At 41.2% G+C, this 27,577-nt stretch overlaps 1 protein-coding gene across 1 annotated transcript in view; it reads right to left on the reverse strand.

Annotated features, from left to right (window-relative positions):
* CELSR3 (cadherin EGF LAG seven-pass G-type receptor 3) overlaps positions 1-27,577 on the reverse strand; it is a 649,278-nt gene that overhangs the window by 353,179 nt on the left and 268,522 nt on the right. The window contains 6 exon segments of the mRNA XM_053689358.1: positions 659-839; positions 1,310-1,459; positions 7,978-8,161; positions 8,656-8,865; positions 21,637-21,731; positions 26,828-26,929. Coding sequence (XP_053545333.1) covers positions 659-839; positions 1,310-1,459; positions 7,978-8,161; positions 8,656-8,865; positions 21,637-21,731; positions 26,828-26,929 — 922 coding nt within the window.

Here is a 27,577-nt window from a genome sequence, read left to right on the forward strand (position 1 = left end):
GGAAGGAGAATATCCCACAAGTAATGGATGATCCGTGGACTGGATACACTTAACAAGAGAAATAGCCCTTTCATATTAAGAACAACCATGATGTGTTATATACAGCTACAAATTCCCAAATCAAGAATTCCAACATCCTAACTTATTCTGAAATCCAAACTTTTTCATTAATATTTTTTTTTTTTTAAATGATCAAAAACTACTAGTTTTCCCGCCTGAAAGTCACAATCTTCTCTGCCTGTGTCTGGTTTACATTTTTGTGTTCTAAAATGCAGATAAATAGTCTATATTTATGTAAAACAACAGATATTACCTTCCTGAATATAGTACTTTACTGAGGTTACGATGTATACAAATGTATTAAACATTAGATAAAACTACCTTTAGCTTACATGTATAAGATATTAATTAACATGTAAATATAGCATACGTTACATAAGATATTGTTGTTACACTGCCCATCCCCTCTTTAAACTGTCCCATTTTACAGATACAAATATTCCGAAATCCAAACCTTTTCCAGTCCCAAGAAGTTTGGACAAAGAGTTTTCTACTGTACTTTACATATTTACACAAGTTAATATGTCGTTACACATTATTTCTATACAAGGACACCGCAGAGGAGCCCAGGCTTAATATAAAGCCTACACTGGCTCACCGAATATTGCGCCTTCCTGTGCTGTAGCGGGCAGGCAGCAAGTCAGCCAACGTCCGGTAAATAATGATGATGATGGTATTTGCTGCTGGCTCTGACTCTGGCACAACTCTCTTTGGAGGCGGTATCCAAGCCGTGGCATTCATCTCAGCAGTGGTTGTTGTTGGGACGACAGTAGGTGATACTAAAAAAATAATATATATATATATATAGTATATGTATAAGAATGCAGTAGTCTCTACTATACCAAAAGCATTACAGGTACAAACGTCGTGCATATGTGGCATTATGTCTGACAGATTTTTTTCTGACGTAAATAAAAAAAAATATTCTATAAATGTACAGACTGTGTGACACTGAATTATATATATTTATATTATATATAAAATACCTTTCTTTATTTTGAAGTTACTTCAAAATAATGGGGATTTCGGGTTCAAATGTTCATAGATGTTGTTTGGCTGGGGCAATAAATTTGGTAATATGTTTCCATGAGGGAAATTCTAACCCTAATCAGCTTGTAAATCACTTTGCGATCTCATGCTTTTCATATGAAGGGAGCTTGAGAAGATTTGGGTGTCAGGCAGCATTACTAGCACTAGTTTACTAGTAAGAGCCTATTTATGGTGGTCGTGTTACAACGTGTTACGTTACCTTCCACTTTAGGGGGCGTGAGGACTGTTTCCGGAAGCACCACATGAGTATGAGGGTCCCAAGGTACCTGACCCCTAAACAGATTACTGTGATACCTGGGGAAGTGCCGTCTGATAGATACAGGATGCTCCATCCTCTCAATATTCAGCACTAATAGGAGAGAAACATAAAGTCACCTTATGATGCTGCAGCCATTACGGTCGTTCTGGGTATGACAAGTAATTCTGGATATGCCGATTATTAACGCAAAATATCTCATCCTACACCTGCTTAAACGCATAAGTCATAAAACTAGCTTTCCTAGCACCTAATTAGTGTAGCGGTGAATTTTCTATCATTCGGCAGCTTTACCCACTGGCGGCTACCTCACTATTTACACACTGACGGCTACCTCGCTAATTACACACTAGCGGCTACCTCACTAATTACACACTAGCGGCTACCTCACTAATTACACACTGGCGGCTACCTCACTAATTACCCACTGGCGGCTACCTCACTAATTACCCACTGGCGGCTATCTTACTAATTACACACTGGCAGCTACCTCACTAATTACACACTAGCAGCTACCTCACTAATTACACACTAGCGGCTACCTCACTAATTACACACTGGCGTCTACCTCACTAATTAACCACTGGCGGCTACCTCACTAATTACACACTAGCAGCTACCTCACTAATTACACACTGGCGGCTACCTCATTAATTACCCACTGGCTGCTACCTCACTAATTACACACTGGTGGCTACCTCACTAATTACCCACTGGCGGCTACCTCACTAATTACACACTGCGGGCTACTTCACTAATTACCCACTGGTGGCTACCTCCCTAATTACACACTGGGGGCTACCTCACTAATTACCCACTGGTGGCTACCTCACTAATTACCCACTGGCGGCTACCTCACTAATTACACACTGGGGGCTACCTCACTAATTACACACTAGCGGCTACCTCACTAATTACCCACTGGCAGCTACCTCTGCAGTTCCCCTGGCCTTCCTGTTATGTGAGACTGGTGTAAAACTGCATGTTCTATTGAGTTTCTAAGTTGATGATGGGCTTATTAATTAGCTTTTCTATCTTGCTGAAGTGTTCTCATGGGTAGGTTAAGCATAAATGTTACAGCAAGTGCAATATACACACAGCAGGTAGCAGTGGTTTGTGCAGCAAATCTTCCCCTAATGCTTTGCACAATAACATAATTCAGAGAGGCACAAACAGAGCTGAAGAATTGAGAAATAAAATTGCTCCAATGACAGTGAAGAAAAATACCAAGTTACTAATAAATTCAGCACCATATATTCTATCACTTGTTATTTACATATTACAAATATATTTCTTTACACCTTTTGCATTAACAAAAGCTAAAAACATAATTTAATTCCTGAGCAAAGTAACCTTTGACAATTAGTTTCCCTATCTGTTCTGTTGTATTAGAATTCCTGTGTGATGCGCCTTGTGTGACTTCTTTTACTGTTTTCAAATTCAAAGCCATTGCAAAATATTTGAAAACACAGTGATAACTAATTATCATAAGTTTTGCAAATACATTTGTTGCATAATCACATAACGTCTAATATTTCCCATACTTTTTCCAGAACTAAAAAGGTCTAGGGCAGGCTGTATGAAGGAGAATTGTGGGAGGAGCCATAGGTTTTATTTGAAGTGAGCCCGGACTGGTGGGCAGGGTTGAGGTGTCAGACTTGTGGGAGGAGCCATAGGTTGTATGTGGAATGAACCCAGACTTGTGGGCAGGGATAGGGTGTGTCAGACTTGTGGGAGGAGCCATAATTTTTATGTGGATGAAGCCTGTACTGGTGGGCAGGGATGGGGTGTGTCACACTTGTGGGAGGAGCCATATGTTTTATTTGGAATGAGCCCGAACTGGTGGGCAGGGTTGAGTTATCAGACTTGTGGGAGGGGCCATAGGTTTTATATGGATGAATAAAAAGAGAGAAGCGCTCAACTTGGAAACGAACAATAGCATAATAGCTTGTTCTATGGCTAGTTACCACCCAAGAAGCAGCCTCTTTTTGCTCAACATGTGCCTTTCACAGAGAAGAACTTTCCTGAAGCATATCAGTCTGATCCTGACTTCACAGTACAGTCCAGCCCCGAAATACCAGGCAATTCCTCTATGAACGAGAGAAACAGCAAAACCCCAAATGTACGTTTCGGCCTATTGTGGGCCTCATCAGTGAGGTGCAGCCATATCCCCCTAGGCACACTGAGCAACGGGTCCATGTCTGGATTCCCGCATCACACTTAGGGAGACTTCCCAAAATGTCATAATTTGCATAAATAAAAAGAGAGAAGCGTTCAACCTGGAAACGAACAATAGCATAATAGCTTGTTCTATGGCTAGTTACCACCCAAGAAGCAGCCTCTTTTTGCTCAACATGTGCCTTTCACAGAGAAGAACTTTCCTGAAGTCTGATACTGACTTCACAGTACTGTCCAGCCCCGAAATACCAGGCAATTCCTCTCTGAACGAGAGAAACAGCAAAACCCCATATATGGATGAAGCCTGTACTGGTGGGCAGGGATGGGGTGTGTCATACTTGTGGGAGGAGCCATAGGTTTTATGTGGATGAAGCCTGTACTGGTGGGCAGGGATGGGGTGTGTCACACTTGTGGGAGGAGCCATATGTTTTATTTGGAATGAGCCCGGACTGGTGGGCAGGGTTGAGTTATCAGACTTGTGGGAGGGGCCATAGGTTTTATGTGGATGAAGCCTGTACTGGTGGGCAGGGATGGGGTGTATCACATTTGTGGGAGGAGCCATATGTTTTATTTTGAATGAGCCCAGACTGGTGGGCAGGGTTGCAGTATCAGACTTGTGGGAGGAGCGATAGGTTTTATGTGGAATGAGCCAAGACTGGTGGGCAGGGATAGGGTGTGTCTGACTTGTGGGAGGAGCCATAGGTTTTATGTGGAATGAGCCCAGACTAGTGGGCAAGGATAGGGTGTGTCAGACTTGTGGGAGGAGCCATATGTTTTATGTGGAATGAGCCCAGACTGGTGGGCAGGGATAGGGTGTGTCACACTTGTGGGAGGAGCCATAGGTTTTATTTGGAATGTGTCCGGACTGGAGGGCAGGGTTGAGTTATCAGACTTGTGGGAGGGGCCATAGGTTTTATATGGCTGAATAAAAAGAGAGAAGTGCTCAACTTGGAAATGAACAATAGCATAATACCTTGTTCTATGGTTAGTTACCACCCAAGAAGCAGCCTCTTTTTGCTCAACATGTGCCTTTCACAGAGAAGAACTTTCCTGAAGCATATCAGTCTGATCCTGACTTCACAGTACAGTTTTATGTGGATGAAGCCTGTACTGGTGGGCAGGGATGGGGTGTGTTACACTTGTGGGAGGAGCCATATGTTTTATTTGGAATGAGTCCGGACTGGTAGGCAGGGTTGAGTTATTAGACTTGTGGGATGGGCCATATGTTTTATATGGATGAAGCCTTTACTGGTGGGCAGGGATGGGGCGTGTCACACTTGTGGGAGGAGCCATAGATTTTATTTTTGATGAGCCCGGACTGGTGGGCAGGGTTGAGGTATCAGACTTGTGGGAGGAGCCATAGGTTTTATGTGGAATGAGCCCAGACTGGTGGGCAGGGATAGGGTGTGTCCGACTTGTGGGAGGAGCCATAGGTTTTATGTGGAATGAGCCCAGACTGGTGGGCAAGGATAGGGTGTGTCAGACTTGTGGGAGGAGCCATAGGTTTTATGTGGATGAAGCCTGTACTGGTGGGCAGGGATGGGGTGTGTCACACTTGTGGGAGGAGCCATAGGTTTTATGTGGAATTAGCACAGACTGGTGGGCAGGGATAGGGTGTGTCATACTTGTGGGAGGAGCCATAGGTTTTATGTGGAATGAGCCCAGACTGGTGGGCAAGGATAGGGTGTGTCACACTTGTGGGAGGAGCCATAGGTTTTATGTGGAATGAGCTTGGACTGGTGGGCAGGGTTGAGGTGTCAGACTTGTGAGAGGAGTCATAGGTTTTATGTGGATGAAGCCTGTACTGGTGGGCAGGGATGGGGTGTGTCACACTTGTGGGAGGAGCCATAGGTTTTATTTGGAATGAGTCCGGACTGGTGGGCAGGGATGGGGTGTTTCACACTTGTGGGAGGAGCCATAGGTTTTATTTGGAATGAGCCCAGACTGGTGGACAGAGTTGAGGTATCAGACTTGTGGAAGGAGCCATAGGTTTTATGTGGATGAAGCCTGTACTGGTGGGCAGGGATGGGGTGTGTCACACTTGTGGCAGGAGCCATAGGTTGTATGTGGATGAAGCCTGTACTGGTGAGCAGGGATAGGGTGTGTCAGACTTGTGGGAGGAGCCTTAGGTTTTATGTGGAATGAGCTTGGACTGGTGGGCAGAGATGGGGGTATGTCAGACTTGTGGGAGGAACCATAGGTTTTATGTGGAATAAGCCCAGACTGGTGGGCATGGATAGGGTGTGTCCGACTTGTGGGAAGAACCATAGGTTTTATGTGGAATGAGCTTGGACTGGTGGGCAGGGATGGGGTGTGTCCGACTTGTGGGAGGAGACATAGGTTTTATGTGGAATGAGCTTGGACTGGTGGGCAGGGATAGGGTGTGTCACACTTGTGGAAAGAGCCATAGGTTTTATGTGGAAAGAGCCCAGACTTGTGGGCAGGGATAGGGTGTGTCACACTTGTGGGAGGAGCCATAGGTTTTATGTGGAATGAGCCCAGACTGGTGGGCAGGGATAGGGCGTGTCAGACTTGTGGGAGGAGCCATAGGTTTTATGTGGAATGAGCTTGGACTGGTGGGCAGGGAAAGGGTGTGTCAGACTTCTGGGGGGAGCCATAGGTTTGATGTGAAATGAGCTTGGACTGGTGGGCAGGGATAGGGCGTGTCAGACTTGTGGGAGGACCCATAGGTTTATGTGTAATGAGTTTGGACTGGTGGGCAGGGATTGGGTGTGTCCGATTTGTGGGAGGAGCCATAGGTTTTAGGCAGATAAAGCCCAGAGTGGTAGGCAGGGTTGTGTTATGTTATGGGTGAGGTTTAGGCAGGACATAGGAGGAGCCTACACAGTGTGATCTCACTTTGCAAAGCAGGACATATGCACTGAAGGGAAAGCTGTGGGAAGGACAGCAGAGAGAAAAACCGTGACAATACCAGAATATGCAAGTTGGCTAGGATATCTATACTTACCCTATTACATTCAACAGCAGCCAGGCAAACTATCAAAAACACTTTCTCAGCAGCTTTAACATGAAATTTACATTTCAATTGCAATATCATTAACTTCTTTTAATGTTTAATATTGTACTGGAGTGTTAATTTGTGATTGCACATTACTTATGATATGAGGAGAGGATAGCCAAACTGGGTCTGTTTACTGTAGAAAAAAAGGTGGTTGAGAGGTAACTTAATTACTTTATGCAAATATATTCAAGGCCCATATACAAAGTTGGCAGAAGTGTTGTTTATTACAAGGCAGTTGTTTGTAAAAAGAGGTCACAAGTTAAGGCTAGAGGAAAGGAGATTTAATCTCCAACAACATAAATGTTTTTTCACTGTAAGAGCAATCAATTTGCCTAAGGAGGTAGTAAATGCCAAAACCTTAGATAAGTTTAAAAATTGCTTAGATATTTTTCTGGCTAAAAACAGAATTCAGGAGTATAATTGTTTGTGTTAAATGGGTTGTCTTTCTAATTGTTTAATGTAAGTTCAATTGTCAGCTTCTTTAGTGTAAATCAGGTGGGATTTGTGTAGACTGAACGTGATGGACTTCTGTCTTCTTTTAACTTCATCTACTATGTTACATTGTAAAATCTGCAGTGCACCTGTTTTTTGTTGTCAGTTTTATTTGCGTTTAACTAGACGTTTCTGTAATTTTGTTCACCAAGTTGATTGTCTTAAATATCTGTATAAACTGCAGCTCTTTCATTGTATTAAAATGGGTCTGAAAAGAAGTCAGAAGTGACCTGATCAGCCATACGCTGTTACACAATGGAATTATAAAGGACTGGGATGGAAGCAGTGTTTGGGAAGAAGTTGCCTGTTCAGAATATGTGAATGACGTCTGAATATAACTTTAACTTCTCTGTGTGTTTTTTGCTCAATGATTGAAAAATAAACTTTCCAGATTCCCAGTTTTTTTGTTTGTTTTTAAACTGAACCTTTTTTACACAATAGACAGTTTAATGTATCTTTAACTCTGTCACAGTTTGTCACAAAAATAAATGCAAAACAAAACAGAGCCAAATGCTGTACCAGTCACAATGGCTTTATATTGACAACAAACGGAGGCTTCTGATAAACAATACACATGGTTGTTGCTACATAAACAGCAGATAAAAAACTGAAAGCTGATATTTTCTTCAGAAGTACACGCTTGATTAATTCTAAGGCATATTCCAGGCATTCTTCTATTCCCTTAACCCCTTGTCCTTACCACCTCTATTGGAAATCTGTTCCCCATATCAACTACCCTTTCTGTAAATAAATGCTCACACATATTGCTTCTGAACCTTCTACTCTCCAACTTGAGACCATGACTGAGCATTAAAGATGTCAACTTTTGAAAACTGACCACAGATTTGTATCCCCTATTCTCACTATCATAGTGAAAGTGTTAACTATTTTTTCCAGTGATTTCTAAGTAGCTACTCACTAATATTTGGGGTCACCAGGCCAACAGGGTTGAGGTATGTTAGCTTCATATTCCTGGCAAGTGTGCCAGTGTATTCCTGCAGCTGCTCCATAAAGCCAGCACTGCCACGTTCGTTCTGCAGCAGAGTCTGCCAGTGCTCCTTGTTCCTCGGCATCAGGACGGAGCTTCCTGACCTCAGCAGGTTCTGGGGAGAAAGACAGGAACATCATAGGAAGCAACATTGGTCAAAGCAATGCACTTAATTCCATCTCTGTAATGAACCAAAGCTATCTGAAAACCAGATGTTATTCCACACTAGACTATAGCCTGAGCAAGAAACATAGCTGCCTCACCTTCTAGTGTAGCCCATAATGTTTAGTTTCAAAAAAACAATTTCAATTCTGACATTATCCTCACGTTGAGGCTTTCTGAGAACTTTTTTGCGCACAAACAGTCTTGAAGAATGTTCATGTAATCTTGTGGTCTTTCCTGCAGCCACATAGGCTGAAGGTATGTGACATTAGTGAGACCCATGAGTTTGCGCCTATAGTCACACTACACATTAAAGCATGGATTACAGTACATTATGTTAGGGTTAATAAAGATACAGTAGGTTGTGTGATGGACCCCTTGGAGTTATGGAAAACTGAGATGCACAATTTTACAAACACCAAGTTGGAGGCTGTGGAACGTATTTACCTCTGTAAAGTGGGCATCTTGGGTGGCAGTTAATCCAAAACCTTCTTGTCTATTTTCAAACTGGATGAGATGAGACAGCAGGCGGTAAGTGATGTGAACATCGTTCCCGAAGTATTGCTCCATCTGGTCTGTCACCGAGCGCAGGCGCAGCGACAGCTTCTTGGCCTCGATTGTGTTCAGCTCCGTTTCATTTCTCTCCAAATTGTCCAACTATGGAAAGAAATAAAATATATATTTCTTAGCATAGTTATTACAAACACTAATGAAGAGCTCAGTTTGCAGTAACAACAGATTGATGACAGTACAAATCCTTGGGCAGAGAAAGCTAATGACCTATGGTGTTACCAGAGTTTATACAGTGCTTTATACTGGAAGCTACTGGTTTTGGGGTTGGTCTGCATGAGTCAGAATAAAAACAGAATTTATGTTTACCTGATAAATTACTTTCTCCAACGGTGTGTCCGGTCCACGGCGTCATCCTTACTTGTGGGATATTCTCTTCCCCAACAGGAAATGGCAAAGAGCCCAGCAAAGCTGGTCACATGATCCCTCCTAGGCTCCGCCTACCCCAGTCATTCGACCGACGTTAAGGAGGAATATTTGCATAGGAGAAACCATATGGTACCGTGGTGACTGTAGTTAAAGAAAATAAATTATCAGACCTGATTAAAAAAACCAGGGCGGGCCGTGGACCGGACACACCGTTGGAGAAAGTAATTTATCAGGTAAACATAAATTCTGTTTTCTCCAACATAGGTGTGTCCGGTCCACGGCGTCATCCTTACTTGTGGGAACCAATACCAAAGCTTTAGGACACGGATGAAGGGAGGGAGCAAATCAGGTCACCTAAATGGAAGGCACCACGGTTTGCAAAACCTTTCTCCCAAAAATAGCCTCAGAAGAAGCAAAAGTATCAAACTTGTAAAATTTGGTAAAAGTGTGCAGTGAAGACCAAGTCGCTGCCCTACATATCTGATCAACAGAAGCCTCGTTCTTGAAGGCCCATGTGGAAGCCACAGCCCTAGTGGAATGAGCTGTGATTCTTTCGGGAGGCTGCCGTCCGGCAGTCTCGTAAGCCAATCTGATGATGCTCTTAATCCAAAAAGAGAGAGAGGTAGAAGTTGCTTTTTGACCTCTCCTTTTACCGGAATAAACAACAAACAAGGAAGATGTTTGTCTAAAATCCTTTGTAGCATCTAAATAGAATTTTAGAGCGCGAACAACATCCAAATTGTGCAACAAACGTTCCTTCTTTGAAACTGGTTTCGGACACAGAGAAGGTACGATAATCTCCTGGTTAATGTTTTTGTTAGAAACAACTTTTGGAAGAAAACCAGGTTTAGTACGTAAAACCACCTTATCTGCATGGAACACCAGATAAGGAGGAGAACACTGCAGAGCAGATAATTCTGAAACTCTTCTAGCAGAAGAAATTGCAACTAAAAACAAAACTTTCCAAGATAATAACTTAATATCAACGGAATGTAAGGGTTCAAACGGAACCCCCTGAAGAACTGAAAGAACTAAATTGAGACTCCAAGGAGGAGTCAAAGGTTTGTAAACAGGCTTAATTCTAACCAGAGCCTGAACAAAGGCTTGAACATCTGGCACAGCTGCCAGCTTTTTGTGAAGTAACACAGACAAGGCAGAAATCTGTCCCTTCAGGGAACTAGCAGATAATCCTTTTTCCAATCCTTCTTGAAGGAAGGATAGAATCTTAGGAATCTTAACCTTGTCCCAAGGGAATCCTTTAGATTCACACCAACAGATATATTTTTTCCAAATTTTGTGGTAAATCTTTCTAGTTACAGGCTTTCTGGCCTGAACAAGAGTATCGATAACAGAATCTGAGAACCCTCGCTTCGATAAGATCAAGCGTTCAATCTCCAAGCAGTCAGCTGGAGTGAAACCAGGTTCGGATGTTCGAACGGACCCTGAACAAGAAGGTCTCGTCTCAAAGGTAGCTTCCAAGGTGGAGCCAATGACATATTCATCAGATCTGCATACCAAGTCCTGCGTGGCCACGCAGGAGCTATCAAGATCACCGACGCCCTCTCCTGATAGATCCTGGCTACCAGCCTGGGGATGAGAGGAAACGGCGGGAACACATAAGCTAGTTTGAAGGTCCAAGGTGCTACTAGTGCATCCACTAGAGCCGCCTTGGGATCCCTGGATCTGGACCCGTAGCAAGGAACTTTGAAGTTCTGACGAGAGGCCATCAGATCCATGTCTGGAATGCCCCACAGCTGAGTGACTTGGGCAAAGATTTCCGGATGGAGTTCCCACTCCCCCGGATGCAATGTCTGACGACTCAGAAAATCCGCTTCCCAATTTTCCACTCCTGGGATGTGGATAGCGGACAGGTGGCAGGAGTGAGACTCCGCCCATAGAATGATTTTGGTCACTTCTTCCATCGCTAGGGAACTCCTTGTTCCCCCCTGATGGTTGATGTACGCAACAGTTGTCATGTTGTCTGATTGAAACCGTATGAACTTGGCCCTCGCTAGCTGAGGCCAAGCCTTGAGAGCATTGAATATCGCTCTCAGTTCCAGAATATTTATCGGTAGAAGAGATTCTTCCCGAGACCAAAGACCCTGAGCTTTCAGGGATCCCCAGACCGCGCCCCAGCCCATCAGACTGGCGTCGGTCGTGACAATGACCCACTCTGGTCTGCGGAATGTCATCCCTCGTGACAGGTTGTCCAGGGACAGCCACCAACGGAGTGAGTCTCTGGTCCTCTGATTTACTTGTATCTTCGGAGACAAGTCTGTATAATCCCCATTCCACTGACTGAGCATGCACAGTTGTAATGGTCTTAGATGAATGCGCGCAAAAGGAACTATGTCCATTGCCGCTACCATCAACCCGATCACTTCCATGCACTGAGCTATGGAAGGAAGAGGAACGGAATGAAGTATCCGACAAGAGTCTAGAAGTTTTGTTTTTCTGGCCTCTGTCAGAAATATCCTCATTTCTAAGGAGTCTATTATTGTTCCCAAGAAGGGAACCCTGGTTGACGGAGATAGAGAACTCTTTTCCACGTTCACTTTCCATCCGTGAGATCTGAGAAAGGCCAGGACTATGTCCGTGTGAGCCTTTGCTTGAGGAAGGGACGACGCTTGAATCAGAATGTCGTCCAAGTAAGGTACTACAGCAATGCCCCTTGGTCTTAGCACAGCTAGAAGGGACCCTAGTACCTTTGTGAAAATCCTTGGAGCAGTGGCTAATCCGAAAGGAAGCGCCACGAACTGGTAATGCTTGTCCAGGAATGCGAACCTTAGGAACCGATGATGTTCCTTGTGGATAGGAATATGTAGATACGCATCCTTTAAATCCACCGTGGTCATGAATTGACCTTCCTGGATGGAAGGAAGAATAGTTTGAATGGTTTCCATCTTGAACGATGGAACCTTGAGAAACTTGTTTAAGATCTTGAGATCTAAGATTGGTCTGAACGTTCCCTCTTTTTTGGGAACTATGAACAGATTGGAGTAGAATCCCATCCCTTGTTCTCTTAATGGAACAGGATGAATCACTCCCATTTTTAACAGGTCTTCTACACAATGTAAGAATGCCTGTCTTTTTATGTGGTCTGAAGACAACTGAGACCTGTGGAACCTCCCCCTTGGGGGAAGCCCCTTGAATTCCAGAAGATAACCTTGGGAGACTATTTCTAGCGCCCAAGGATCCAGAACATCTCTTGCCCAAGCCTGAGCGAAGAGAGAGAGTCTGCCCCCCACCAGATCCGGTCCCGGATCGGGGGCCAACATTTCATGCTGTCTTGGTAGCAGTGGCAGGTTTCTTGGCCTGCTTTCCCTTGTTCCAGCCTTGCATTGGTCTCCAAGCTGGCTTGGCTTGAGAAGTATTACCCTCTTGCTTAGAGGACGTAGCACTTTGGGCTGGTCCGTTTCTACGAAAGGGACGAAAATTAGGTTTATTTTTTGCCTTGAAAGGCCGATCCTGAGGAAGGGCGTGGCCCTTACCCCCAGTGATATCAGAGATAATCTCTTTCAAGTCAGGGCCAAACAGCGTTTTCCCCTTGAAAGGAATGTTAAGTAGCTTGTTCTTGGAAGACGCATCAGCCGACCAAGATTTCAACCAAAGCGCTCTGCGCGCCACAATAGCAAACCCAGAATTCTTAGCCGCTAACCTAGCCAATTGCAAAGTGGCGTCTAGGGTAAAAGAATTAGCCAATTTGAGAGCATTGATTCTGTCCATAATCTCCTCATAAGGAGGAGAATCACTATCGACCGCCTTTATCAGCTCATCGAACCAGAAACATGCGGCTGTAGCGACAGGGACAACGCATGAAATTGGTTGTAGAAGGTAACCCTGCTGAACAAACATCTTTTTAAGCAAACCTTCTAATTTTTTATCCATAGGATCTTTGAAAGCACAACTATCCTCTATGGGTATAGTGGTGCGTTTGTTTAAAGTGGAAACCGCTCCCTCGACCTTGGGGACTGTCTGCCATAAGTCCTTTCTGGGGTCGACCATAGGAAACAATTTTTTAAATATGGGGGGAGGGACGAAAGGAATACCGGGCCTTTCCCATTCTTTATTAACAATGTCCGCCACCCGCTTGGGTATAGGAAAAACTTCTGGGAGCCCCGGCACCTCTAGGAACTTGTCCATTTTACATAGTTTCTCTGGGATGACCAATTTGTCACAATCATCCAGAGTGGATAATACCTCCTTAAGCAGAATGCGGAGATGTTCCAACTTAAATTTAAATGTAATCACATCAGGTTCAGCTTGTTGAGAAATGTTCCCTGAATCAGTAATTTCTCCCTCAGACAAAACCTCCCTGGCCCCATCAGACTGGGTTAGGGGCCCTTCAGAAACATTATTATCAGCGTCGTCATGCTCTTCAGTATCTAAAACAGAGCAGTCGCGCTTACGCTGATAAGTGTTCATTTTGGCTAAAATGTTTTTGACAGAATTATCCATTACAGCCGTTAATTGTTGCATAGTAAGGAGTATTGGCGCGCTAGATGTACTAGGGGCCTCCTGAGTGGGCAAGACTCGTGTAGACGAAGGAGGGAATGATGCAGTACCATGCTTACTCCCCTCACTTGAGGAATCATCTTGGGCATCATTGTCACATAAATCACATTTATTTAAATGAATAGGAATTCTGGCTTCCCCACATTCAGAACACAGTCTATCTGGCAGTTCAGACATGTTAAACAGGCATAAACTTGATAACAAAGTACAAAAAACGTTTTAAAATAAAACCGTTACTGTCACTTTAAATTTTAAACTGAACACACTTTATTACTGCAATTGCGAAAAAACATGAAGGAATTGTTCAAAATTCACCAAATTTTCACCACAGTGTCTTAAAGCCTTAAAAGTATTGCACACCAAATTTGGAAGCTTTAACCCTTAAAATAACGGAACCGGAGCCGTTTTGAACTTTAACCCCTTTACAGTCCCTGGTATCTGCTTTGCTGAGACCCAACCAAGCCCAAAGGGGAATACGATACCAAATGACGCCTTCAGAAAGTCTTTCTAAGTATCAGAGCTCCTCTCACATGCGACTGCATGCCATGCCTCTCAAAAACAAGTGCGCAACACCGGCGCGAAAATGAGGCTCTGCCTATGCTTTGGGAAAGTCCCTAAAGAATAAGGTGTCTAAAACAGTGCCTGCCGATATTATTATAGCAAAATACCCAAATAAAATGATTCCTCAAGGCTAAATATGTGTTAATAATGAATCGATTTAGCCCAAAAAAAGTCTACAGTCTTAATAAGCCCCTGTGAAGCCCTTATTTACGATCGTAATAAACATGGCTTACCGGATCCCATAGGGAAAATGACAGCTTCCAGCATTACATCGTCTTGTTAGAATGTGTCATACCTCAAGCAGCAAGAGACTGCTCACTGTTCCCCCAACTGAAGTTAATTGCTCTCAACAGTCCTGTGTGGAACAGCCATGGATTTTAGTGACGGTTGCTAAAATCATTTTCCTCATACAAACAGAAATCTTCATCTCTTTTCTGTTTCTGAGTAAATAGTACATACCAGCACTATTTCAAAATAACAAACTCTTGATTGAATAATAAAAACTACAGTTAAACACTAAAAAACTCTAAGCCATCTCCGTGGAGATGTTGCCTGTACAACGGCAAAGAGAATGACTGGGGTAGGCGGAGCCTAGGAGGGATCATGTGACCAGCTTTGCTGGGCTCTTTGCCATTTCCAGTTGGGGAAGAGAATATCCCACAAGTAAGGATGACGCCGTGGACCGGACACACCTATGTTGGAGAAAGTCTTTTGGGAGCCTGGCACAACTTGGTCAATTGTGGGAGCATTAAAGGGACACCGTGTTTGCTGCAACAGTTTTTCAGTAGACAACTCCCCCCCCCCCCCCCCCCCACAGACACACTTTCCTCATTTGGAGGAGCTAATCAGGACTTGTTATTGGAGTAGACCTAGTAGTTAGTAAAATAGCCATTTTTTGCAGTATCTTATGATAACCCCTGCTGATGCCATTTGGAGAAGATATGGACCATTTTTAGTTCAGACCCTGGGTAGCACTTGCTAATTGGTTTAGCCACCTATCATCAAGGACTACCCAGTGCTGAACCAAAAATGGGCTGGCTCCTCAGCTTAAATTCCTGCTTCGTCAAATAAAGATACCAAGAGAACGAAGAATTGATAATAGGAGTACATTAGAAAGTTGCTTAAAATTCCTGCTTTATCTGAATTATGAAAATGGGTTTCATATCTATTTAAATACACACATACATATATATATATATATATATATATATATATATATATATACACATACATAATATATACACATACATATAATACATATATATATATATACACATACATAATACATACACATACATATATATATATATATATATATATATATATATACACATAATACATACATACAAACATACATGTACATAGTACATATATACATTATTAATATTATTATTATTATTATTCTTTATTTATAAAGTGCCAACAGATTCTGCAGCGCAACCCAACCATCATTAACACTTTGGCTGCCAGAAAAAAACCCCAACTGGAATACACTGTACACCATTGTGCTGAAACCAATAAGTAAAAAAAAACATAATTTATGTAAGAACTTACCTGATAAATTCATTTCTTTCATATTAACAAGAGTCCATGAGCTAGTGACGTATGGGATATACATTCCTACCAGGAGGGGCAAAGTTTCCCAAACCTTAAAATGCCTATAAATACACCCCTCACCACACCCACAAATCAGTTTAACGAATAGCCAAGAAGTGGGGTGATAAGAAAAAAAGTGCGAAGCATATAAAATAAGGAATTGAAATAATTGTGCTTTATACAAAAAAATCATAACCACCACAAAAAAGGGTGGGCCTCATGGACTCTTGTTAATATGAAAGAAATGAATTTATCAGGTAAGTTCTTACATAAATTATGTTTTCTTTCATGTAATTAACAAGAGTCCATGAGCTAGTGACGTATGGGATAATGACTACCCAAGATGTGGATCTTTCCACACAAGAGTCACTAGAGAGGGAGGGATAAAATAAAGACAGCCAATTCCTGCTGAAAATAATCCACACCCAAAATAAAGTTTAACAAAAAACATAAGCAGAAGATTCAAACTGAAACCGCTGCCTGAAGAACTTTTCTACCAAAAACTGCTTCAGAAGAAGAAAATACATCAAAATGGTAGAATTTAGTAAAAGTATGCAAAGAGGACCAAGTTGCTGCTTTGCAGATCTGGTCAACCGAAGCTTCATTCCTAAACGCCCAGGAAGTAGAAACTGACCTAGTAGAATGAGCTGTAATTCTTTGAGGCGGAATTTTACCCGACTCAACATAGGCAAGATGAATTAAAGATTTCAACCAAGATGCCAAAGAAATGGCAGAAGCTTTCTGGCCTTTCCTAGAACCGGAAAAGATAACAAATAAACTAGAAGTCTTACGGAAAGATTTCGTAGCTTCAACATAATATTTCAAAGCTCTAACAACATCCAAAGAATGCAATGATTTCTCCTTAGAATTCTTAGGATTAGGACATAATGAAGGAACCACAATTTCTCTACTAATGTTGTTGGAATTCACAACTTTAGGTAAAAATTCAAAAGAAGTTCGCAACACCGCCTTATCCTGATGAAAAATCAGAAAAGGAGACTCACACGAAAGAGCAGATAATTCAGAAACTCTTCTAGCAGAAGAGATGGCCAAAAGGAACAAAACTTTCCAAGAAAGTAATTTAATGTCCAATGAATGCATAAGTTCAAACGGAGGAGCTTGAAGAGCTCCCAAAACCAAATTCAAACTCCATGGAGGAGAAATTGACTTAATAACAGGTTTTATACGAACCAAAGCTTGTACAAAACAATGAATATCAGGAAGAATAGCAATCTTTCTGTGAAAAAGAACAGAAAGAGCGGAGATTTGTCCTTTCAAAGAACTCGCGGACAAACCCTTATCTAAACCATCCTGAAGAAACTGTAAAATTCTCGGTATTCTAAAAGAATGCCAAGAAAAATGATGAGAAAGACACCAAGAAATATAAGTCTTCCAGACTCTATAATATATCTCTCGAGATACAGATTTACGAGCCTGTAACATAGTATTAATCACGGAGTCAGAGAAACCTCTATGACCAAGAATCAAGCGTTCAATCTCCATACCTTTAAATTTAAGGATTTCAGATCCGGATGGAAAAAAGGACCTTGAGACAGAAGGTCTGGTCTTAACGGAAGAGTCCATGGTTGGCAAGATGCCATCCGGACAAGATCCGCATACCAAAACCTGTGAGGCCATGCCGGAGCTATTAGCAGAACAAACGAGCATTCCCTCAGAATCTTGGAGATTACTCTTGGAAGAAGAACTAGAGGCGGAAAGATATAGGCAGGATGATACTTCCAAGGAAGTGATAATGCATCCACTGCCTCCGCCTGAGGATCCCGGGATCTGGACAGATACCTGGGAAGTTTCTTGTTTAGATGAGAGGCCATCAGATCTATCTCTGGGAGCCCCCACATTTGAACAATCTGAAGAAATACCTCTGGGTGAAGAGACCATTCGCCCGGATGCAACGTTTGGCGACTGAGATAATCCGCTTCCCAATTGTCTACACCTGGGATATGAACCGCAGAGATTAGACAGGAGCTGGATTCCGCCCAAACCAAAATTCGAGATACTTCTTTCATAGCCAGAGGACTGTGAGTCCCTCCTTGATGATTGATGTATGCCACAGTTGTGACATTGTCTGTCTGAAAACAAATGAACGATTCTCTCTTCAGAAGAGGCCAAAACTGAAGAGCTCTGAAAACTGCACGGAGTTCCAAGATATTGATCGGTAATCTCACCTCCTGAGATTCCCAAACTCCTTGTGCCGTCAGAGATCCCCACACAGCTCCCCAACCTGTGAGACTTGCATCTGTTGAAATTACAGTCCAGGTCGGAAGAACAAAAGAAGCCCCCTGAATTAAACGATGGTGATCTGTCCACCACGTCAGAGAGTGCCGAACAATCGGTTTTAAAGATATTAATTGATATATCTTCGTGTAATCCCTGCACCATTGGTTCAGCATACAGAGCTGAAGAGGTCGCATGTGAAAACGAGCAAAGGGGATCGCGTCCGATGCAGCAGTCATAAGACCTAGAATTTCCATGCATAAGGCTACCGAAGGGAATGATTGAGACTGAAGGTTTCGACAGGCTGTAATCAATTTTAGACGTCTCTTGTCTGTTAAAGACAAAGTCATGGACACTGAATCTATCTGGAAACCCAGAAAGGTTACCCTTGTTTGAGGAATCAAAGAACTTTTTGGTAAATTGATCCTCCAACCATGATCTTGAAGAAACAACACAAGTCGATTCGTATGAGACTCTGCTAAATGTAAAGACGGAGCAAGTACCAAGATATCGTCCAAATAAGGAAATACCACAATACCCTGTTCTCTGATTACAGACAGAAGGGCACCGAGAATCTTAGTGAAAATTCTTGGAGCTGTAGCAAGGCCAAACGGTAGAGCCACAAATTGGTAATGCTTGTCTAGAAAAGAGAATCTCAGGAACTGATAATGATCTGTATGAATCGGAATATGCAGATATGCATCCTGTAAATCTATTGTGGACATATAATTCCCTTGCTGAACAAAAGGCAATATAGTCCTTACAGTTACCATCTTGAACGTTGGTATCCTTACATAACGATTCAATAATTTTAGATCCAGAACTGGTCTGAAGGAATTCTCCTTCTTTGGTACAATGAAGAGATTTGAATAAAACCCCATCCCCTGTTCCGGAACTGGAACTGGCATAATTACTCCAGCCAACTCTAGATCTGAAACACAATTCAGAAATGCTTGAGCTTTCACTGGATTTACTGGGACATGGGAAAGAAAAAATCTCTTTGCAGGAGGTCTCATCTTGAAACCAATTCTGTACCCTTCTGAAACAATGTTCTGAATCCAAAGATTGTGAACAGAACTGATCCAAATTTCTTTGAAAAAACGTAACCTGCCCCCTACCAGCTGAACTGGAATGAGGGCCGTACCTTCATGTGAACTTAGAAGCAGGCTTTGCCTTTCTAGCAGGCTTGGATTTATTCCAGACTGGAGATGGTTTCCAAACTGAAACTGCTCCTGAGGACGAAGGATCAGGCTTTTGTTCTTTGTTGAAACGAAAGGAACGAAAACGATTGTTAGCCCTGTTTTTACCTTTAGACTTTTTATCCTGTGGTAAAAAAGTTCCTTTCCCACCAGTAACAGTTGAAATAATAGAATCCAACTGAGAACCAAATAATTTATTTCCCTGGAAAGAAATGGAAAGTAGAGTTGATTTAGAAGCCATATCAGCATTCCAAGTCTTAAGCCATAAAGCTCTTCTGGCTAAGATAGCCAGAGACATAAATCTAACATCAACTCTAATAATATCAAAAATGGCATCACAGATGAAATTATTAGCATGCTGGAGAAGAATAATAATATCATGAGAATCACGATTTGTTACTTGTTGCGCTAGAGTTTCCAACCAAAAAGTTGAAGCTGCAGCAACATCAGCCAATGATATAGCAGGTCTAAGAAGATTACCTGAACATAGATAAGCTTTTCTTAGAAAAGATTCAATTTTTCTATCTAAAGGATCCTTAAACGAGGTACCATCTGATGTAGGAATGGTAGTACGTTTAGCAAGGGTAGAAATAGCCCCATCAACTTTAGGGATTTTGTCCCAAAATTCTAATCTGTCAGGCGGAACAGGATATAATTGCTTAAAACGTTTAGAAGGAGTAAATGAATTACCCAATCTATCCCATTCCTTAGCAATTACTGCAGAAATAGCATTAGGAACAGGAAAGACTTCTGGAATAACCGCAGGAGCTTTAAAAACCTTATCCAAACGTATAGAATTAGTATCAAGAGGACTAGAATCCTCTATTTCTAAAGCAATTAGTACTTCTTTAAGTAAAGAGCGAATAAATTCTATCTTAAATAAATATGAAGATTTATCAGCATCAATCTCTGACACAGAATCCTCTGAACCAGAAGAGACCAAAGAATCAGAATGATGGTGTTCATTTAAAAATTCATCTGTAGAGAGAGAAGATTTAAAAGACTTTTTACGTTTACTAGAAGGAGAAATAACAGACAAAGCCTTCTTTATGGATTCAGAAACAAAATCTCTTATGTTATCAGGAACATTCTGCACCTTAGATGTTGAGGGAACTGCAACAGGCAATGGTACATCACTAAAGGAAATATTATCTGCATTAACAAGTTTGTCATGACATTTAATACAAACAACAGCTGGAGGAATAGCTACCAAAAGTTTACAGCAGATACACTTAGCTTTGGTAGATCCAGCAGGCAGAGGTTTTCCTGTAGTATCTTCTGGCTCAGATGCAACGTGAGACATCTTGCAATATGTAAGAGAAAAAACAACATATAAAGCAAAATAGATCAAATTCCTTATAAGACAGTTTCAGGAATGGGAAAAAAATGCCAAACATCAAGCTTCTAGCAACCAGAAGCAAATGAAAAATGAGACTGAAATAATGTGGAGACAAAAGCGACGCCCATATTTTTTGGCGCCAAATAAGACGCCCACATTATTTGGCGCCTAAATGCTTTTGGCGCCAAAAATGACGCCACATCCGGAACGCCGACATTTTTGGCGCAAAATAACGTCAAAAAATGACGCAACTTCCGGCGACACGTATGACGCCGGAAACGGAAATGAATTTTTGCGCCAAAAAAGTCCGCGCCAAGAATGACGCAATAAAATAAAGCATTTTCAGCCCCCGCGAGCCTAACAGCCCACAGGGAAAAAAGTCAAATTTTTGAGGTAAGAAAAATATGATAATTAAAGCATAATCCCAAATATGAAACTGACTGTCTGGAAATAAGGAAAGTTGAACATTCTGAGTCAAGGCAAATAAATGTTTGAATACATATATTTAGAACTTTATAAATAAAGTGCCCAACCATAGCTTAGAGTGTCACAGAAAATAAGACTTACTTACCCCAGGACACTCATCTACATGTTTGTAGAAAGCCAAACCAGTACTGAAACGAGAATCAGTAGAGGTAATGGTATATATAAGAGTATATCGTCGATCTGAAAAGGGAGGTAAGAGATGAATCTCTACGACCGATAACAGAGAACCTTATGAAATAGACCCCGTAGAAGGAGATCACTGCATTCAATAGGCAATACTCTCCTCACATCCCTCTGACATTCACTGCACGCTGAGAGGAAAACCGGGCTCCAACTTGCTGCGGAGCGCATATCAACGTAGAATCTAGCACAAACTTACTTCACCACCTCCCTTGGAGGCAAAGTTTGTAAAACTGATTTGTGGGTGTGGTGAGGGGTGTATTTATAGGCATTTTAAGGTTTGGGAAACTTTGCCCCTCCTGGTAGGAATGTATATCCCATACGTCACTAGCTCATGGACTCTTGTTAATTACATGAAAGAAATTGCTTGTTGCTTACCAAAGTAGACAGATCCAGGAACGCAGGTGAGGTGCAGTTAAAGAAGTCGGCCTCCAGCCAGCCCTTCTCATTATCACAGTGTCGGATAGCAGCTCCTAGAAATAAAAAACACAGTATATTGCAATTCAGTAAAATGCGTCGGGCTTCTGTTCTAAGTGTAAAGAAGTGCAGCACAGACAAAAAGCAGCAACAGCACGTGGAATACGCCACATACCAAGCACACGAGTGTGGCAGGCTGGGTATGTCTCATTGCATGTTAAAGGGAAAAGTTAAGCAGTAGTTAGTAAATATATTTAACAACTAACTCCTTGGTAACTAAAAGGGAATGGAATGCAAGGAAGCTGTTGGGTAACCAGCTGCAAGGGACTGGGTTAAATCCAAATGGTAAATGTAAAGCGTAATGCACACAAAGCACGGCAACAAGGCGGTATACAGGAACCTCACCTGAACCTCTCAGACCTGCACATCATAATGGTACAAACAGGTAGCAGTTAAAAAATAGGGAGGAAGGAAAAAAATATTCAATAATAGAATTTTTACACATGAGCTGCACATTATCTTAAAAATGGCACCTCACTGGCATCAAAAAAGTAACTCAAATGCATGCTTATGCTCAAATAATAGGAGTTCCAGGGGACACCTTCCCCTTCTTAATACCTAGAAATATATAAATATGTTATGGGTAAAGTCAGAAATCCGGTTAATCCTAGGATTACCCAAGCAATTGTGGGTAAAGCCCGATGTACTGTAATCCCCTAACTAAACGATTTTTTTTTTATTTTTGCCCGCTAATCCTCTGGCATCCGCCCCAAGTGAACCCTGGGGAATGAGGTTTACAATCCAGAATTATTCTTAAATCTAAACTTTTTCATTAATATGACAATTTTTACCACCAGTAAATCACAATCGTATTTGCCTGCATCTTTGGTTTTTATGTTATAAAATTTAAATGTTAGTCTATATTTATTTAAAATAACAACTATTGCATTTCTATTTACAGTACTGATACATAAGTATTCAGAGTTATATAACAGTACCCTTAGGTTGCATGTATAACGTTCATTATGACATGTAAATATTGTCTAAATTACATATTCCTCTCTCCAAGCTGTCCCATTTTATAGATGCAAATATTCCAAAATCCAAACCTTGTTTTGGTGATAAACGATTTTCTACCTGTATATATAAATCTAAGTGTGTGTGTATATATGTGTGTGTGAGCATGTGTATGTGTGTGAGTATATATGTGTGTGTTTGAGTGTGTGTATATGTGTGTGTGTATGTGTGTGTATGTATTTATGTGTGTGTGTGAATTTATGTGTATGTATATGTTTGTGTGTGAGCGTGTGTATGTGTATATCTGTGTGTGTGTGAGTGTATGTGTATGTATATGTGTGTGTATTTATGTGTGTGTGTGTGTGTATGTGTATATGTGTGTGTGAGCGTGTGTATGTGTACATGTGTGTGTGTGTGAGCGTGTGTATGTGTATACGTGTGTGTGTATTAATGTGTGTGTGTGTGTGTGAGCGTGTGTATATGTGTGTATTTATTTGTGTGTGTATATTTATGTGTGTGAGTGTGTGTATGTGTGTGTGTGTGTGTATACTGTATGTGTATATATGTGTGTGTGTATTTATGTGTGTGTGTGTGAGCGTGTGTATGTGTATATGTGTGTATGTGGGTATTTATGTGTGTATATGTGTGTGTGAGCGTGTGTATGTGTATATGTGTGTGTGTGTGTATATGTGTGTGTGAGCGTGAGCATGTGTATGTGTATATATGTGTGTGTGTGCGTTATCAATTTTTCTTCGTTCTCTTTGTATCTTTATTTGAAAAAGCAGGAATGTAAGTTTGTAGCCGGCCCATTTTTGGTTCAGTACCCTGGGTAGCGCTTGCTGATTGGTGGCTACATTTAGCCACTAATCAGCAAGCACTACCCAGGTGATGAACCAAAAATGGGCCGGCTCTTAAGCTTACATTCCTGCTTTTCAAATAAAGATACCAAGAGAACAAAGAAAAATGTATAATAGGAGTAAATTAGAAAGTTGCTTAAAGTTTCTGCTCTATCTGAATCATGAAAGAAAACATTTGGGTTTCACATCCCTTTAATGCTTCAGTCATAGTGTGATAGTAAATGAGCTGTAGTGCCCTCCAACACAGGACAAAGAAATCATAACTGAACCAGTTCTGTGTGCATAAGCAGCTCGCGCTCTGTGATAATGCTGTAAACAAGAGACGTTTTAATAGATAATCACTTAAAAAAGAAATAGCTGAAATAGGGCTGTTTAAACATTAAAAGTTACATTTTCATTATGCAGTTAGAGGATACAGCAATGTGCACAAACCCGTGAGCACTGTGTAACTTACAATTATTGTTGCAAACACTGTTGCCATATAGTGCGCTGGTCACGTGCACATTCCTGAGCCTACCTCAGTATGCTGTCATGGAAATAAGTTTCAACAAAGGAGACCAATAGAAAGACATTGTGAAGTGTATTTTTAATTGTAAGCTCTATCTGAATAATGAACATGTTATTTTTACTTTTCAGGAGATATGATTAAAATCACAGGAGGCTGAAAAAAAAGAGTTTTAAAATAAGCGTAAATGAAGAAACAGGAAGTTACTTATAACAGCTCCGGTTTTATTTATACAAAAATAAACACAGACTGTAAAACGTGTGATAATATTTACAGAAAGAGAAGGGCTTAAAGGGACAGTCAAGGCCAAAAAAACGTTCATTTTTCAAATAGGGCATGCAATTTTAAACAACTTTCCAATTTACTTTTATCACCAATTTTGCTTTGTTCTCTTGGTATTCTTAGTTGAAAGCTAAACCTATGAGGTTCATATGCTAAGTTCTTAGACCTTGAATGCCGCCTCTAATCTAAATGCATTTTGATAGTTTTTCACCACTAGAGGGCATTAGTTCACGTGTTTCCTATAGATAACATCGAGCTCATGCGCGTGAATTTACCACGGAGACAGCTCTGATTGGCTAAAATGCAAGTCTGTCAAAAGAACTGAAATAAGGGGGCAGTCTGCTGAGGCTTAGATACAAGGTAATTACAGAGGTAAAAAGTGTATAATTATAACTGTGTTGGTTATGCAAAACTGGGGAATTGGCAATTAAGGTATTATCTATCTTTTAAAACAACAAAAATTCTAGTGTTGACTGTCCCTTTAACCAGGAACTAACAATGGCTCAGTATCTTGTTCCTGGGTGGTCACCACCTGGGACCCTTTTAGCCCACACAGAGAAGATACTTCCTGAAGTATATGATCCCACTTACAAAGGATGATCCAGCCCTGAAATAACAGTTAAAGGGACACCGAACCCAATTTTTTTCTTTTGTGATTCAGATAGAGCATGACATTTTAAGCAACTTTCTAATTTATCAAATTTTATTCATTCTCTTGGTATCTTTATTTGAAATGCAAAAATGTAAGTTTAGATGCCGGCCCATTTTTTGTGAACAACCTGGGTTGTCCTTCCTGATTGGTGGATCATTCATCCATCAATTAAAAACTGCTGTTCAGAGTTCTGAATAAAAAAAAAAAAGCTTAGATGCCTTTTTTTTCCAATAATGATAGCAAGAGAACTCGGAAAAATTGATAATAGGAGTAAATTAGAAAGTTGTTTAAAATTGCATGCTCTATCTGAATCACGAAAGAAAAAAATTGGGTTCAGTGTTCCTTTAATGCTTCCCTAACCGAGGAACATGGCTACCCCAGATGAACATTTTTGTTGTGGTACCTAACCAAAGAACAAGTTATTATGCTACTGTTCGTTCCCTGGTTTGAGCATTTCTCTCCTATTGTGTATGTAAATTATGACCTTTGAGAAAGTCTCCCTAAGAGTGATGGTGGTAAACCAGATGTGCACCCATTACTCAATGTGCCTAGAGGGATATGCCTGCACTTCACTGACGAGGCCCACACTTGGCTGAAACGTACGTCTGGGGTTTTCCATGTCTCTTGTTCAGACAGGAAATTATCATTTTTTCGGTTGGGCTCTATTTTTACACAAGGCCAGACCGATATACTGCAGGAAAGTTCCTCTCTGTGAAAGGCACTTGCTGGGCAAAAAGAAGCTGTTCCTGAAGTGGTGAATAGCCATAGAATTACCCTATTCATTCTCTCCTTTGTCTGCTTCTCTCTTTTTGTGTTAGTAAAACAAATGACAACCGCACAGAGCAAACAAGAATAAAAAATGATAGAGGTCTAAGGATTGTGAGTCTTCTCTAGATCTTTTTCCACTTATTTTATTTATATTTTGGATTATATATTTTTGAATTAACAAGTTATATTTTCTTTTGTTTCTTCCAGAGCAGCCTGCTGCGCTCTCTCTCTCTCTAAACTGTATCCCGTCTACAGCCGCTCATATCACACTGTTGCTGAATTTGTCCCTGTAACAGACATCTTGCTTTTGCGTTGCAATAACAACCCGTAGGCTTCTCTCCAGCTTCATGACTATAAAGTGACAGGCAAAGTGAAAACAAAGTGGGCAGATACTAGAAATGTTTAGCTGTTGAAAGCCAGAGATCTGGCATAAATTGTACACATATTTGGAGTGGAAGGCAAAGAGGAAGCAATCTGCTGAGTTTGGGATTCCTAATATAGCAGCAAATTGAAGGAGCTCAAATACACTGACAGGATTAAATAAAGTAAAGGCACAACGAAATGAGGAGTCATCTTTGCCTTGTGCTTATGCGTATTCTTTCTGCTCTAGATCAAATCCATGAAATGTCTCTATTATTGATAGTAATCACATACTTAAGACAAAAACATGCGTAAAACATCATTTAAAATACACCTGTCACTTCCCTTCCCAGGTACAATTAACTCATCATTCTATAGAAGAATCTTTTGACTTTATTCAGATAAAAAAGAATCTGAAATCACTGAGAAGAACCGCTTTGTCCAATTATAGTTTTACGATTTGTTACAAATGAGTCTGCAATGCTTGGATATATTCTTTTATAACCAGGTGGACTGCCCAACCAAAAAGCAAACACTGCAGACTTCAGATCCAATATACTTTGGTGATAGATTGAGTTTAATGTGACATTAGTGCAATAGTTTGTGACAGCTTCTTATACAGAGGAATTTTATAATGATGATAAGCCCACATATTATGATTAATTCAGAACATCATCCGTTTGGAGAAACAATGCATTGTTTTTCACTCACCCATGGATCCCTTGGGACAGGGCACAGCTGCAGGAAGTCCAAACTTGGTCCTTGGCCACCAAACACCAGCTGTTAAGATTTTTGGGCACCCATCATAGATGACTGAAACATAGAAAGATCTGAATGGTAATTTGTATATCACTTACCCATGTGTTTATAACAGGTACATGAACATTAGGGTAATATGACTATAGATTTAGGGTACAATAAAATGCCTCCAAAGCATCAGAAGCAGTTTGTTTATATTTATCTCCTACCTCCTACACCACTTCCCATCACCGACCAAAAAAACATAATTTATGCTTACCTGATAAATGTATTTCTCTTGTAGTGTATCCAGTCCACGGATCATCCATTACTTGTGGGATATTCTCCTTCCCAACAGGAAGTGGCAAGAGGATCACCCACAGCAGAGCTGCTATATAGCTCCTCCCCTCACTGCCATATCCAGTCATTCGACCGAAACAAGCCGAGAAAGGAGAAACCATAGGGTGCAGTGGTGACTGAAGTTTAATTAAAATTTAGACCTGCCTTAAAAGGACAGGGCGGGCCGTGGACTGGATACACTACAAGAGAAATAAATTTATCAGGTAAGCATAAATTATGTTTTCTCTTGTTAAGTGTATCCAGTCCACGGATCATCCATTACTTGTGGGATACCAATACCAAAGCTAAAGTACACGGATGATGGGAGGGACAAGGCAGGAACTTAAACGGAAGGAACCACTGCCTGTAGAACCTTTCTCCCAA

The sequence above is a fragment of the Bombina bombina genome, chromosome 7, assembly GCF_027579735.1.
Source record: "Bombina bombina isolate aBomBom1 chromosome 7, aBomBom1.pri, whole genome shotgun sequence".
NCBI classification, from domain to species: domain Eukaryota; kingdom Metazoa; phylum Chordata; class Amphibia; order Anura; family Bombinatoridae; genus Bombina; species Bombina bombina.